Raw genomic sequence first — 16,286 nt, 5'->3', positions numbered from 1 at the left:
AAACATCCTTTCCACATCTACTCTGTCTAGGCCTTTCAACATTTGAAAGGTTTCAATGAGATTCCCCCCCCCCCCATCCTTCTAAGTTCCAGCGAGTACAGATCCAGAGCCATCAAATGTTCCTCGTATGATAACCCTTTCATTCCCAGAGTCATCCTTGTGAACTTCCTCTGAACTCTCTCCAATGCCAGTACATCTTTTTTTGGATAAGGAGCGCTACAGAAGCCTGAAGGCACACACTCAGCGATTCAGGAACAGCTTCTTCCCCTCTGCTATCCGATTCCTAAATGGACATTGAACCCTTGGACACTATCTCACTTTTTTTTTAATATGCAGAATTTGTTTTTTTGCATGTTTTTTAATCTATTCAATATACGTATACTGTAATTTATTTATTTATTTGTTATTTTATTATTTTTATTTCTCTCTTCTATGTTATGTATTGCATTGAACTGTTGCTGCTAAATTAACAAATTTCACGCCCCATGCCAGTGTTAATAAACCTGATTCTGATTCTGAAACTGTTCACAATGAGGCCTCACCAGTGCCTTATAAAACCTCAACATCACATCCCTGCTCTTGTGTTCTAGACTTCTTGAAATGAATGCTAACATTGCATTTGCCTTCCTCACCACTGACTCTACCTGCAAGTTAACTTTTTAGGGTGTTGTGCACAAGGACTCCCAAGTCTCTTTGCATCTCAGATTTTTGGATTTTCTCCCCGTTTAGAAAATAGTCTGCACATTTATTTCTACTACCAAAGTGCATGACCATGCATTTTCCAGCATTATATTTCATTTGCCACTTGCTGGCCCATTCTCTGAAACTGTCCTTAGCTGCAGCTTACTTTTTCCCTCAACACCACCTGCCCCTACAGCAATCCTTGTATCATCTGCAAACTTGAAAACAAAACCATCTATTCCGTCATCATTGATATACAACATTAAAAGAAGCAGTTCCGACACTGACCCCTGCGGAACACCACTAGTCACTGGCAGCCAATCAGAAAAGCATCCTTTTATTCTCACTCGCTGCCTCCTACCAATTAGCCGATGCTTTAACCATGCCTGTAACTTTCCTGTAATACCATGGACTCTTAACTTGGTAAGCAGCCTCATGTGTGGTACCTTGTCAAAGGCCTTCTGAAAGTCCAAATGTACAACATCCTCTGCATCCCCTCTACTTATCCTACTTGTAATCTCCTCAAAGAATTCCAGCAACTTCGTCAGGCAAGGTTTTCCCTGAAGGAAACCATGTTGACTTTGTCCTATCTTGTCTTGTGTCACCAAGTTCTCCATAACCTCATCCCTAACAATTAACTCCAACATCTTCCCAACCACTGAGGTCAGGCTAACGGGTCTGTAATTTCCTTTCTGCTGTCTTCCTCCTTTCTTAAAGAGTGGAGTGACATTTGCAATTTTCCAGTGCTCTGGCACCATGCCAGAGTCCAATTTAGCTGTACTTTTCGATGTACCTGTAATAAGTAAACCTAAATCTGATGGAAGCCAGTACAATAGTGACATTCAAGTGACATTGAGCAGGCACGTGATTGTGCAGGAAATGGAGTGATATGGATCAGGTGCAGGAACATGGAATTAATTTAGTTTGGCATCATTCTCAGCACAGACATTATGGGCTGAAGAGCCTGTTCCTGTGCTGTTCAGTTCTACGTAATGTGAATTGTTTAAAAGAAAATTGAGCAGCCGCTGGCTATTACTTACTGCTGAAATTTAACAGCATGATGCTGTTTCCAAACTTGAATTTGAGCAGTACTTGCAATGGCTGGTCCATGTTGAGATCAGTTTGTTTGTTTGTTTATTTATTTGTTAGAGTTGTGGTGCAGAACAGGCCTGGCGGCCAACGAACAGCTCCACCCAGCAACCCACTTATTTAAACCTAACAGGACACTTTTAGATTGACCAATTAACCTACTAACTGGTACATCTTTGGACTGTAGGAGGAAACCGAAGCACCCGGAGGAAACCCATGTGCTCACAGTGAGAATGTTCAGGCAACACTAGAATTGAACTTCAGATTCAGATGCTTCAAGTTGTCTTAGTGTCATGCTAACCGTGGCACTTCCATGGCATGGAGTAAAGGGTCTTGGATGCAGTTATTCATACTGGTGGTGCCTTCTACTTCAACCTCTTCTGGAGTTTTAGTTCCTGTTGCATTAGTGAGCTTTTAGAAACTGTACCAGTATAGTTCGGTGTCAAAACATGCCATAGCTAACAGATAGTATTTTAATATGTGTTTAATTGTTGTTGGACATGTTGTATTTCATAGAGATTATGCAAATACTGTGTTAAACACATATAATTATGTACTGAAGTGTACATTTATATCTGTTCCTAGATTGCAGTTTTGTTTTAGTTGTTCAGTTGCTCCTTTTTCATATAGCAGTTGTCTGGAAGTCAGAATCTGAATATTCCCTTTGTGCTTTCATTAACATCTTGAATACTGGCAGTTTTCATAATTTCTTTAGACAAATTGAATGAAAGCAATTCTATTTTTCTGTAAAATATGCATGAATTGCAAGCCTTTTCTGTTATCGTGGGTTACATTAAGTAGAAAACTTTTTCCCTAGTTTCATGAGGGCAGAAGGAGGTCAATTATAATCAATGTTCTGTCAGGAACTTATGGCATTTGACTTGTTTCTGCACCATAGAAATGTGCAAGTCATGGCTGATATAGAGCATGACATTCAAATTAAAAGAAACATCTGAATTTTAAAGCCTGGAAGTTCATAATAAGCTAGCAGTTTTTATTTTCTAGAGAGTCATAAAAAAATCTATAGCCAAAAATTAGATATGCCTTATTCATTGAGTGGGTTATGTATAATTTATAATTCTTTACACAGTATTTTGTTAATAAAATTTATAAATATAAACATTGATGTATTTTAAAAGTTTACACAAATGATCAATGAAAAATTAACAATCCACCTTACAGTTGACAATATATGGTAGCTTGGGGAGTATGGACCGCAGAGAAGGGGAAGCATGAATGTAGGTAGGCTCGGTATTTATGCACATATAATTGGGCATGAACTTACTCTAAGTAACATAGATATTGAATATGCTATCACCTGCAGAAAACCATAGCAATAATAAAGATTTAACTCTGATAGGTACTGGCAACACATGCAAAGAAGTATTCTACAAGCTCTTTGTCTGGCATTTGCAGTGACAGAAGGGGACCTTGCTTCTGAACAAAACCCCATGTATTGTATTACAGTTAAGCCAAAACTGATGGAACATTCTAGATGGGTACAGATCCAGTAACTCACAAGAAATTTGACATCAGTATCATCTAGGATATTGTAACCCACTTAATTGGCAAACTTGTCTCCATCCTTCACTGGCACAGTAGATTGCCAATACTCATGTTGCCTACTTCAGCAACACTCCCAAGTCTGCTACCTCTACAAAGGCAGCAGGAACATAGGAATGCCACTTGCAGGTTCCCCTCCAAGCTGTTGTACCATCCTGATCTGCAAGTATGTTGCCAGTTTTCCTTTGGTTCAAGTCCTGGAACACACTGTTGGGAGTCCCTTCACCAGGTAAATGGCAGTAGCTCAAGAAGGTGGCACAGTGTTGCCATCTTGAGAGAGAAGTAGCGAAGGGCAATAAATGCTAGCCTTGGCAGCAGCATCTAGATCCCAAAAAGTGAATAAAGAAAAAATTGATTGCCAGTAAAGGAATTCTCCATCTCTCAAATTTACTACTCTCAAAGTTTACCACCATTAATATATTATGTGAATTGCAGGAGGAAGCAGCTGAAAGCAATGCTGACTTTTGTATATAACCAAGAAGAAGTGAAAACTGACCCAAGGTGGTGAATGGCTAGGTGAAACTCATGGTGTAGAACATTAAAAAAAGAAGCAAAACAGTTCTTTCTTCCCTTGAGCTTGCTCTGCCATTCAATATGATTGTGGTTGATCATTCGCATTCAGTCCCTTGTTCCAGGATTTCTCCTCATATCCAACTCCTTTCATGATTTGGTTTCAGCTGCTTTCTGAAGAACCAAACCCTACAGACTCACCATTTCATCTCAGTCTAAATAGGCTTGTGTCTTTATCCTTAGACTATAACTTGTTGAGAGCTCCTTGTCATCAGAATATCCTTTCTGCATCTAATTTGTCCAGTTCTGTTAGAAATGTGTACAAGATTCCCCCACCTCTTTTTTTCTAAACTCTAGTGAATTTTAGCCCAGTTGACCCAGGGTATATTTTAAATGCATATAATTTTCACTGAATTTTGGAAACGCAATGTTATTTGTGCTTTTGGGTATCTGTTATTATGCCTATAAAGGCATCAAAAGCCTCCTCTGCTGGAGGTTTTTTTAATTCTGAATTAAAGAGCTGACATTCAAACCTGCTGGTCTTCAGTCCTTCACAATTGATTTCAGAGTCAAGTGTAATATCACTGACATGTGTCATGAAATTTGTTGTTTTGTGGCAGCAGTGTAGCACAAGATATAAAAATTAATGTAAGTAAATAGTGCTAAAGAGGAACAGTGAGGTGGTATTTATGTGCTCAGGGACCGTTCAGAAATCTCGTGGTGCAGGAGCAGAAGCTGTTCCTAAAACATTGAAAGTGGGTTTTCAGGCTCTTGTATCTCCGCTCTGTCGGTAGTAATAAGAAGAGGGCATGTCCCAGATGGTGAGGATTCATAATGATGGATGCCATCTTCTTGAGACACTGCATCTTGAAGATGTCTTTGATGGCAGTGAGGGTTGTGCCTGTGATGGAGCTGATTGAGTCTACATCCTTTTACAGACTCTTTCGATCTTACACATTGGAGCCATTGTACCAGGCAGTCATGCTACCAGACAAAATGCTGTCCCATACAGCTGTATAAATTTGCAGAAGTTTTGGTGACATAACAAATTTCCTCAAACTGGCAATGAGGTACAGCTGCTAGCATGCCCTTTTCACGTCTTTATGTGTTTAGTGTAGAGTAGATCCTCTGAGATGTTGACACCCAGGAACTTGAAACTGTTCACCCTATCCAGCAGTGACTTCTCAATGCTGGCTTGCGTCTCTTCTCCTGACTTCTGCCTCCTGAAGTCCACAATCAATTCCTTGGTCTTGCTGACTTTGAGTAAAAGGTTGTTGTTGCACCACCACTCAACTAGCCAAAATACCCTCAACCCCTCCCCCCCCACCCCAATTTCCATTATTCCCTTGTCCATTTACCCCTTCCCACCAATCTCCCTCCTGGCAATTATCCCTACAAGCAGCCTAAGTGCTACACCTGCCTATTCAGCTCCTCCCTCACCTCCATTCAGGGCCCCAAGCAGGCCTTCCAGGTGAGGCAGTACTTTACCCACGAATCACCTGGGGTCATCTTTTGTATACCGTCCTCGGGATGCAGCCTCTATGTTGGTGGGACCCGTTTTAAATCGGGAGACCACTTCATTGAGTACCTCTGCTCCATCCACTAAAAACAGAACTTTATGGTGGCCAAATATTTCAATTCTAGTTACCATTCCTGCTCTGACATGTCGATCCATGGCCTCCTCTTGTGCCACAATCAGGCCACTCTCAAGACGGAGGAGCAACACCTTATTCCATCTGGGCAGCCTCCAACCTGGTGTTATGAGTATCATTTTCTCCTTGTAAAAAGAAATTTCCCTCCCCCTCCCCTCTTCTATTCCTTACTCTGGCTTCTTTCCTTTTCTCATCTGCCTATCACCTCCCCCTGGATGTCCTCCTCTTTCCCCTTTTTTCCTGAAGTCTACTCTGCTTTCCTGTCAAATTCTTTCCTCTCTAGAGCCCTTCACCTTTCCTAGCAACCTGGCTTATCCTATGACCTTCTAGCTATCCTCCCTCCCCTCCCCCACCTTTTTAAAATTATGCCATCTTCCTCCTTCCTTTCTAGTCCTAATGAAGGGCCTCAGCCTGAAACATCAACTGTTTGTTCATTTCCATCGATGCTGCCTCGCCTGCTGAATTCCTCCAACATTTTGTGTGTGAAATTATGTCACTCCTCTACACCTCGTTATTGCCTTCGGAGATTCTGCCGACAACAGTGGTGTCATTGCTGAATTTATAGGTGGTGTTTAAGCTGTGCCTTGCCGCATAGTCACGAGTGCAGAGACAGTAGAGCAGTGGGCTAAATGCATGTCCTTGAGATGTGTGTCTGTGTGTGTTTGTGTGTTTATTGTCAGCAAAGTGATGCTATTACCAATTCAGTCTTACTATGGTCCTCCAGTAAGGAAATTGAAGGTCTAGTTGCAGAGGGTGTTACAGAGCGCCAGGGTTTTGAAGCTTGTTGATTAGTAGTGAAGGGATGATGGTGTTGAATGCCAGGCTGAAACCAATAAACAGCAGCTTAATGTATGTATTGCTGTTGTCAGGTGCTTGAAAACTATGTGGAGAGCCAAAGAGATGGCCATTTATGCTGTTACCGTTTCACCTTACAGGAGGTAATGGCATACAAGCTCTGCCATGGCTGTCGTGCATCCAGTTGTGTCTCTAACTTCTTATGGAATTGTCTTTTACTCTCACAATGGCCTTCTGTAGATCATACCTGGACTGCTTCTAGTGTTCTGAATCACTGGTCTTGAACACCACTAATCTCGCCCTCAGCATGGTTCATCCAGGGCTTCTGGTTTGGGTATGTTCTTTAAGATGCACACTCATCCACGAAGGTCTCGATGAAGTCAATTATTTATTTATTCAATCAATCAATAAATAAATAAATAGTTATTTGTTTATTCAGGTACCATTAATATTTGTGCATTATTTATATGGAATTTTAAAAAATTTAACTCCAGTGATTTTTGAAAAACAAATATATAAGAAGTTGCAGTTCTAAAGTTAGTGTGTGGAGAAGTTTGATTGGATTTATAAATTGTAACTTGGACTTGTTAGATTCTCTGTGCCTTTCACATTGTTGATAGTGTAGAAGAGACCAGTTTCTGAAATATTTGAGGTGCACTTTATTAGGTGGACTAGGGAGATTTTACAAAGTGGTTCAAGGAAAATTTGTTAGTGTGAGTTGTGCTTTCCAATATGGTAAACGCCAAAGCTCAAGAAAGAAATGTAATGAAGATAATTAAAATATAACAGCTTGTTCTTGTGACGTGAAATATTGCCTTATTTTCATACCTCTGAGATTGCATCATATCATAAGGTTGTAAAATAATTGCCCTTTGACTCTGACCCTGGGCACGATACCTCTGAAGTTTGTACATTCAGTGACCACATGGTTTTCTCCTGTGCTCAGGTTTTGTTCCATATCCCAAAGATTAATTGGCTACTCTAATTTCCCCCTAATTTAGGTTAGGTGGCAGAAGAGGAGATGGAGAGAGTTGATACACATGTGAGAGTGAATAGGTTATGGAAGAATAAATAGGGGTGAGAGCGGGAATGCTCTGAGTGCTAGCATAGATTTGCAATGAAAATTTGACATAGTATTCAGACAGTATAATTGAATACAGGATGAAATTTTGCAGATTTTTTATTTCATGTTTATATTTTCTAATGTCATTGAAGGAGGGGTGGTCACTCAATCGAGTGTATACTAGCTCCCATCTCAAACTTAGTTGCCCTAACTTATTTTCTTTCACACCTGCATAAACGTTCCTGATTCTGCTGCCATCCTCTGCACTAGGACAATTTCCAGAGCGAGTTAATTTACCAGCATATGGGAAGAAATGGGAGAACCTTGGTGAAACCCATGAGGTCACAGGCAGCATGTGTAAACTGACAGCAACCAAGTTGCTAGAGCTGTGTGGTGGTTGTGGAACTGCTATGCCACTGTGCTGCTCCAATAAGGTGGCAAAGAATGGATACAATCATACAACGAATGATTAGCCTTGTCTTATTTGTGGTAAAAGTATTATCATTTAGACTGTGTTTGCCACTGTAATATTTGAGTTCTGGGAAGTAAATTTTATGTTGAATTCTATGGATACTTAATGGTGTACACCTGCAGCCAAATAATAACTGCATATTGTTCTTTATTTGCATTTTCTTCTTTCTCACATCCTGTTGTATAGCTGCCTTAAACAATGTATTAATAGCCTCTACAATATCTGAATTGAATTACTAATAGATACGAGAATAAAAATTCTGGTGCAGAATAAAATGTTACGGTTACAGAGTAAGTGTAGTGCAGGTAAGTGTAAAGTGCAAGGTCACAACAAGGTAGATCATGAGATCAAGTCCATCTCTAGTCGTATAGCAGTGTATAGAAACTGCCCTTGAGCCTGGTGGTATGTGTTTTCAGGCTTTCATATCTTCTGTCTGATGGTAAGGTGGTGGAGAGAAGAGAAGAGAAAGTGTCTGGTGTGGGTGTGATCTTTGATTATGCTGACTGCTTTACTGAGGCAGAGAGAAGTGTAGTCTAAGTCCATGTGGGGAATGTGCTGAGCTGTGCCCATAACTCTCAGTAGTTTCTTATGGTCATGGGCAGAGCAATTGTATCAAGCCTTGATGTATCCAAATAGGATGCCTTCTATCATTTACTGATTAAAAATTAGTGAGGGTCAAAGGGGGCATGCCAAACTCTTTTTAAGCCTCCTGAGGAAGTAGAAACACTGGTGAGCTTTCTTGGCTGTGGTGTCAATGTGTTTAGATGTTCGCTCCTAGGAACTTGACACTCTCAACCCGCTTGACCTCAACACCATTGATGTAAACAGAGGTATGTTCACTGCTTCTCTTGAAATGAATGATCACCTCTCTTACATTGGAGGAAAGGTTGTTTCATGACACCATGTCGCAAGGCACTCTTTTACCTTCCTGTGCTCCAACTCAACATTATTTGAAATCACTGTACTGAGCTTTGTGATGGAGTTCAAGCAGAATCTGGCTGTTAGGAAGTATTCTGAAGTTACGCTAATGTAGTGGATATCAATTCAAGCAAGAACCAGTCTTCAGTTTTTATGGGAAGTTGCAAGCAGTAAATTGAAGTTAAATGCACATCAGATGGTGACCATGAACATTTGCATAAGCATCAGCCAAAAGTTAAGACAATGGGGTTGTGCTAATTGGCCTACATCAATTCAAGGTTTGAAAAATGAGTTGAAGTAATTTGCAGCATTGTGACTTGAGTTAAAGAAAGCTTGTAGACCAGACAGATATTATCATGTCAATTTAGTTTGCCCCAACTGAGGCATTTGAACATTCAGAGGTGTCTCCCATTGTAGATATATAATACAAAGGAAACATTGTCAACCCAAGGTACTGAAGTAAATGGTATCATTGTAACTATTGAATGAATTGAATCTATTGATCTTAAGGGTATAAAAATGTGATGTACTTTTGAGTTTGTGAGATTCTACCACAAGTGTCTCCACAAGTATGCCTGTTTGTTGTGATGAATAAAGACTTCTATATCACCAGTTTCAATGTCTCTCCAATGACTTCGATCACAGTCACAGCACTGGCAGTGATGAGTGTATGGGGGAGTGGAGTAGGCAGCTGAGGATGCAACCTTCTGGGGCAGCAGTGTTAAGAATTGTGGCGAAGATATTGCTGCCTCTGTTTACTGAATACAGACTGTTGGTCAAAAAGTAAGCTAAGAGTAAACCAAAGGCAGATATTTTCAGAACCTTTAAAAACGTAAGTGAGAGCAACATCACTGATTCTAAATTTTCCTCCCAGCATCAATTGTCAATGTAAATGAAGAGAAACAAGTGCTGGTAACAATTTAACAAGCACTATCCACAATTGGATAAGGATTGATCGCAGATCAGCCTAATGAAATGTTGGAACAGACTTGATGTGCCAAATGGCCTAATTCTGCTCCTCTATTTTATATGTGGTATATCATAATGCAGGGAATCAAGATATATCTGGAGATAAAAGTTTCAATCCCACCACAGCAACTTCCACAACTGGGTGTCCTATGTCAGTTCAGCAAAACAAAACCATGGAACAACTCAACTAAACAATAAACAAGAATCTATATTGAGGAGTCTATCATCCTTCAACAGTGAATATATCAGCAGCCCTAGTTAAAATCAAACTTTAGAGACGCAAGACTGTGCAGATGCTGGAATCTGGAGCAACAGACTAGATGCTGGAAGAACTCAGCTGGTTGGGCAATGTGGCAATGTCAATGGAGGGAATGGATGGTCAAAATTTGGAGTGAAGATCCTTCATCTAGACTTTGTCTTTCAAGGAGTGAGCAATTATTCAATGCTCTGACCACTGTTTTCCAATCGTCTTTGGTTATATGTATGGTATGGTGCTGGAAGAGTTGTAATATGCTAAATTTGTTTAAAAAGGGGAAAAACAAAGATTGAACAGAACTCCATAATTTTATTAAAAAATTCTAAGGGGTGATGTAAATCAATATTGAGAAAGCACAAGTCAATAAGGGGTAATCAGCTAGCAATAGTTATGGAAAAGTCGAGTTAGATTGACACATTTTTTGAAAGTAAGTAGTAAGTGTTGAGGAGGTTAGAACATTGTTATAGCCTACATGGGTTCTTGCAAGACGTTAACAAAACCCCTTATTGCAGACAGATAGGAAAATAAATCCTAAGGTATCTATGGGAAAGTGGCAAGATCTAATAAAAATTGCCTCAGTTGGAGAAAGCAAAGGGTAATCATCTGTAGAAGTTTACTTTCTATGTGCAGAGAAGTTGTATGGTGTTCTTTAATTGTTTCTTTGTTTTGTGATACAGGTCAATGACTAAAATGTAAAAGTTATGAATAAGATGTTTACAGATTATTAAAGATTTAAAATTGTTAGATTGTTTGAATGTCAGGAAGAAATATGAAGGTTTTAAGATGGCACCAATGGACTGGACACATGTGTACAGAAGTGATATTTGAGAGACAGTCCAGGAAAGTGTGAGAAAGAACATGCAGAAAAGGCAGAAGGGGCAAGAGAATCTTCAATAACTTTTAAGATACAATAAAGGAGCAAGAATTTTGATGGATGTGGTGATGGACTTTAAAGATACCAGGACATGAGGAGGTTTCATAACCATATAGAAAATTTGCCCTTGTCAGCCAATACATAAAATATAAATACAATGAAATCATATTACAACTGTATAGATCAGCTAGGTAGTTAGTGCTAGCTTCCTGTGGAGCAAAATCCAGCAGATGCTGGAAATCTGTAATAAAGACAGAAAATGTTGGAAGTATATGGCAGGTCAAGCAGCAATCTGACAAAAAGTTTTTGATTGAAACATTGTCTTGGTTTCCTTCTCTCTATGCTGAATGTTCCCAGCATTTTCTGCTTTTGCCAGGGTACTGTGTCTGATTCTGGTCATCACACTTACAGAAGGGATTGATAGCACTAGATTTAGGGTGTTGCCTGGACAAGAGATTTGTACTTATGAGGAGAACATTACTAAGTTGATGCTGTCTTAGAAATATGAAATGTGTAAGCAACTTGGAGTGGTTGAACAGGATTCGCTGGTAGGAGAAACAGCAATGACACGAGGGATGGGAGGTGGGTACTCACAGATTTAAGGTATTTGGTGGAGGATGTAGTAGGGATATAGGATCTCCCCACCTCACCATCCCGCGAGGAAAAAAATATGTTGGGGTTTGAAAAGTCTATTAACTCCCAAACATTTTGTGCCTTAATTCACAGGATAATAGGTCAGAGTTGAGAAGTAGACCTAACTAAATAAATTGTTTAGTTTTTTGACAAGATCATAGTGGATCATGGCTGCCTACCTTTACTATACATTCAGCAATTCTATTATTTCTTCATTTATATATCCTAGAAATTTTGCTAGTCTCACAGATACAAAGGTGGAAGACTAAAGCCTATATTGATATTTATGTTGGCCAGCCTTGAGATCCTGTCAGTTCATGGGTTATGGCTGTGCAATACTAACGTGGACACTGATAAACTGATAGTAAAGTAGATGTGATACTGCACTTGGAAGTAGTGGTTATACTTTCATTTGGTCAATGCCACATTCATGGGAATATGCATCAATGATTTGTGCATGGACTCTGAGCAGGTCATTAATTCATTGCCACAAGTCAAGACAGCAGATCCTTAAGCTTCTGGGGCATCTGTCACTGCATTGATGAATCTTAATATTCATCTCAGGTTCAGTTATGATTGTGTAGGGTGTGCATAAAACTTTGGAATCATGTGGAGCTCCTTGCTCTCAGAGCATATGCATGCTTGCAGACAGACCAGGAGTGCTAGTGGTCATCAGCACAACAGTTTTATATGGCAGGCTGCAATAAACAGTTTCGTGCTGGATAAACTCGGCAAGCTGAGAGCAACATCTGTGGAGGGGAGGGGGAGGAATTGTCGATATTTTAGGTGAAAAGCCTGCATCAGGATTGAGTGCAGAGGGATAAAAAATAGAGTGAGCATTGTGAGATGGGGCTACTAGGTGATGAGTATAGTAGGCTTGACTCTTAAAGTTGGTATATGTGTCTTCAGCAACAGTTTGATTGTGATTTATCCTAACTCTTGGACAAACACCAGGTAATTTATCACAGGTAACTATTCTTTAACCTAGTCTTTCAACTAAATGAGTTGTTTTTCTAAATTAATTTGATGAAGTTAGAATTTGCCCCTCTCAACTACCCCTATAAATAGTTAAATGTGGACCACTCAAGTGCAAGTGGACTTTAAAACACTTGACGAAATGACATCCCGAATATTCATGTCCACCAGTAAAAGCACCACAGCTGCCTGGTCTGCAGCAACTTCTCATGCCATTTTATTTTATAGCTCTTTCCAAAGTTGTGATGACTTACTACCTAGAACAAGAGCAGCTTGTGCTACCAACTCCAATTTCTTCTTCCTGCTGTTTTTGTAATTTCATTTTTCATTATGCGGTTGATGAATAACGTGTAGAAGTACTTCCAACAGGTGGCCTACACCTTCTCAGAGATGGTCATTAAATTGAGGTCTAGGCAACTAGACCCTTATACCATAAGAAAATAAAAAATATTTGCCTTACCCACATTCTGAGGACAAATAAAGAAACTGGATTTGATGGTTGAAGATAGACGTATTGACTGCTATCCCTGATCAATTAAAACTTTAACAGTGGATTAAATGGTTCCTCTTGCTTGTGTAATCAGGATTTCTCAGTTACCCATCATGACATACAAACAGGGACAAAAGCACTAATTTTGGTGATACTAAAATTTAAATAAATTGCAATATACTAAGATTAGATGTTAATTAATAACCCCATCTTGAGCAAATGCAGATGATTTGTGGTGCACATTCCACAGTCCCATCAGTTCTAATGCCTGACTGTGCACATTAAAGCTTGCATGAGTCTGTCCTCAAATTAATCCAGTATTCCAATACTGTTGGGATATATGATTTTCCATTACAGAGCAGGATTACCTTAATATATCTATTACCCTAAATTAGTTCAAAGGAAAGAAAATCTATATTGGTTTATTATTGTTAAATGTACCAAGATACAGTGAAAAGCTTTACTTTGTGTGCTGTGCAGACAGTTCATCGCATACATCAATATATCAAAGTAGTACAAAGAAAAACAGAATACAGAATGTAGTCTTACAGAGAAAGTGTAGCGTAGAGAGATAAGTACAGGTATATCATTAAAAGCTATATATATTAGCATATTTAGTTAACCACTAAGTATATTTCAGGATATTACAGCATATAAAACTTGCTGTAGAGATAATAATTTTTCTTCACACCTCTCCCACCTATACTTGGGCATGCTTCAATTTTTACTTGATCTTCTTTGAGTTATATTCAGATCTTAAGAAGTCACTATTTTTTTCTGAAATTGGTAACTACACCAAATGAACTTAGAGATTTATCTTGACTTGGTGAAAATGCACAAACCATGGTGTTGTGTTTAACAACTTGAAATTGTTTGCTATCTTAATGAGCTGAGATCTTCCTCCTTGCATTCTCTTTCCATTAAATGACACACATTTCCCTTGTTTCTTCTTCTGCCCCATGAAGAATTTAATTGACTTTATATATGTTCCAATGCCTTTTGTTTTAAATAATCAATTATATGAAAACTATGATTCTGGACATTACGAATTATATTCTTGCCCAAGTGAGTGTATCTAATTCCAGTTTTTGATTATGTGATATTAATTTCAGGTTTTGTCAGCATATCAAGCTGTATTTTCTTGTGTTTTAAACTGTTCTTATAATTTTGGTAATTGGTAATTTTGCATTACCAAATACAGTGGATTTCGGTTAATTGGGCCATTGGTTAAAGTGGGACATCTGCTTATTTGGCCCAATTCCTAACAAACACAAACTAATTGAGAAAATTCCCTTCGTTTATTTGGGACACCATGCTACTTAATTGGGACAGGAGACTTGCTGAACAGTTTCTGACTAGTGGCATTCATGTGCATTTGTGTGGCTCTTAAACACTACACCATGCTTAGAGCACACAGTTTTAAAATAACATCAATTGCGTGTGTTCTCAAAAAGCAGTGATTTTTGTCACTGATAGTTGGTAAGAAACAAACAGTGAGACAATTCAGAACTGTTTTGCTCACTGCCATTTCAAGCACTGAGGCTTGGAGATGCCAGAAAAGGCTGGGAGTGAAAATGAAATGATTTCACTACTTTTACAAACTAAGAACTACAAAGAATTTGAAGGTATCAACAATCAACTTGAATGTTGCAACAAGAATGAAGATTTGGAGGATGCAATTGTCAAAAAGATTGAATGAAGTCAGCCCTGTATCTACACTAGGTGTCTGCATTGATGTTGTTCACTTAATAGGCAATCAGAAGGATAGAGTAGGGCACACTGGATTAATTCCTCTGTAGATAACTATTTGGAACTAAAACACTAGTTGTATTGATAGTGATCTCATTCGTTACTCAGTTAAATGGTAGTTAGTTTGTTTCATACCTTTTTAACCATTTCCACGAAACTTCGGCAAAAATAAGGCAGCTGCTTAATTGGGCCAAAATGCTCATGTCCCAATGTGTCCCAATTAACTGGAATGTACTATGTATATGATTTGATCTTTCCACAATAAACTAGAAAGTTTCTTTAAATTCTGGTACAGTAATATGTTTTTTTTCACTATTCTCAATAATAATATATTCTTTGTTGTTGTTGGTATTAATTTGTACATGGTGTGGCTGTGAGATTTTGATAAAGATTGCAATGAAAAATTTGGCCTGAGAAAATAGTTTCAGTGATGATACACCTTTAGTAAAGTGATTTGGAAAACTGAAGAAAATCTACACATTTGTTAGCAACATGGGCAAACAATCCAGTGAGGTGGACTAACACAGCATTTGTCTGAACTGAGTGTATTGCGAGATTACCTTCAATCATGCTGTTCTAATTCAGCCTTTTTGTCTGTGGTTTACCCCATTTTACTGCTCCTACATCCCAACACTCATCCACCTGAATTCAAATATTAATTCATTGACACTTAGTAAGAATCAAGGAAGTCAATTACATTTGGGTAGTTACATCAGAGTTTATGTGAATTAGATAAAACAGGAGCACGCTGATAAATCTGGTGTAAAAAGACTACACTCCCTTTTAGATCTTTGCAGACATTTAATTTGAAGCAGTACCTTCGTTTATATTATTGAGGGTTTTGAATCAGTTGCCTCGAGCATTTCATTATAACTTTAGACATCTTGGAAGTTCTGCATCAAAGGACTGATTTTAACTACATTTTGTGTTGCACTTTTATTTCTAGTTGATATAAGCACAGCACTGCCTCAAGTCCAGACCAGTACACCAATGGATCTTCGGCTTGATCATCAGTTTTCAGTGCCAGCAGCTGATCCCAGTGTGCGAGAGCAGCAGCTACAACAGGAACTGATTGCTCTGAAACAAAAACAACAGATCCAGCGGCAACTTCTTATTGCAGAATTTCAAAGGCAGCATGAGCAACTCTCACGACAACATGAAGCCCAACTACAAGAGCACATAAAGGTAGCTCAAGATGTTTAAAGTGATTGCCAATTCAAGCTAGATATTTCCTCCTTTTTATAATTCTAGCATATCCGTTATGTAAGGAATTGTAAAAATATATTTAGTTTGATACTGTCATTTTGGATACATTAGCTTCATTTATATACATTCTTGCATATCCTTTGGTAAATTTATACTTTGCTGCATTAATGTAGAAAAACTGTATAGATATGCAATATTTATTTGTGTTAACTTCACCAATATCTGTTTCCTGTTCAATTAGCTAATATAATTAATTAGGGAGGCAGTTATAACAGCACAGGAGTTCAATTTAATGTATTGCTACTGCAGTGTACATACAAGCCCTCAAATGTCACAGGGGGGGTTCAATTCCTCTGAACTGTTCACGACCTAAACAGTTTGCAAGTTGGAA

At 38.7% G+C, this 16,286-nt stretch overlaps 1 protein-coding gene across 11 annotated transcripts in view; it reads left to right on the top strand.

The window, feature by feature from the left end:
- The window catches only part of hdac4 (histone deacetylase 4), a 498,261-nt gene that overhangs the window by 276,526 nt on the left and 205,449 nt on the right, over positions 1-16,286 (top strand). For all 11 annotated transcript variants that reach the window (XM_072261459.1, XM_072261461.1, XM_072261453.1 and 8 more), the window contains one exon: positions 15,636-15,874. In XM_072261459.1, coding sequence (XP_072117560.1) covers positions 15,636-15,874 — 239 coding nt within the window. The remainder of the gene's footprint in view (positions 1-15,635; positions 15,875-16,286) is intronic.

The sequence above is a fragment of the Mobula birostris genome, chromosome 6 (assembly GCF_030028105.1).
Source record: "Mobula birostris isolate sMobBir1 chromosome 6, sMobBir1.hap1, whole genome shotgun sequence".
Lineage (NCBI taxonomy): Eukaryota > Metazoa > Chordata > Chondrichthyes > Myliobatiformes > Myliobatidae > Mobula > Mobula birostris.
This window is presented reverse-complemented; position numbering and strand designations above follow the sequence as displayed.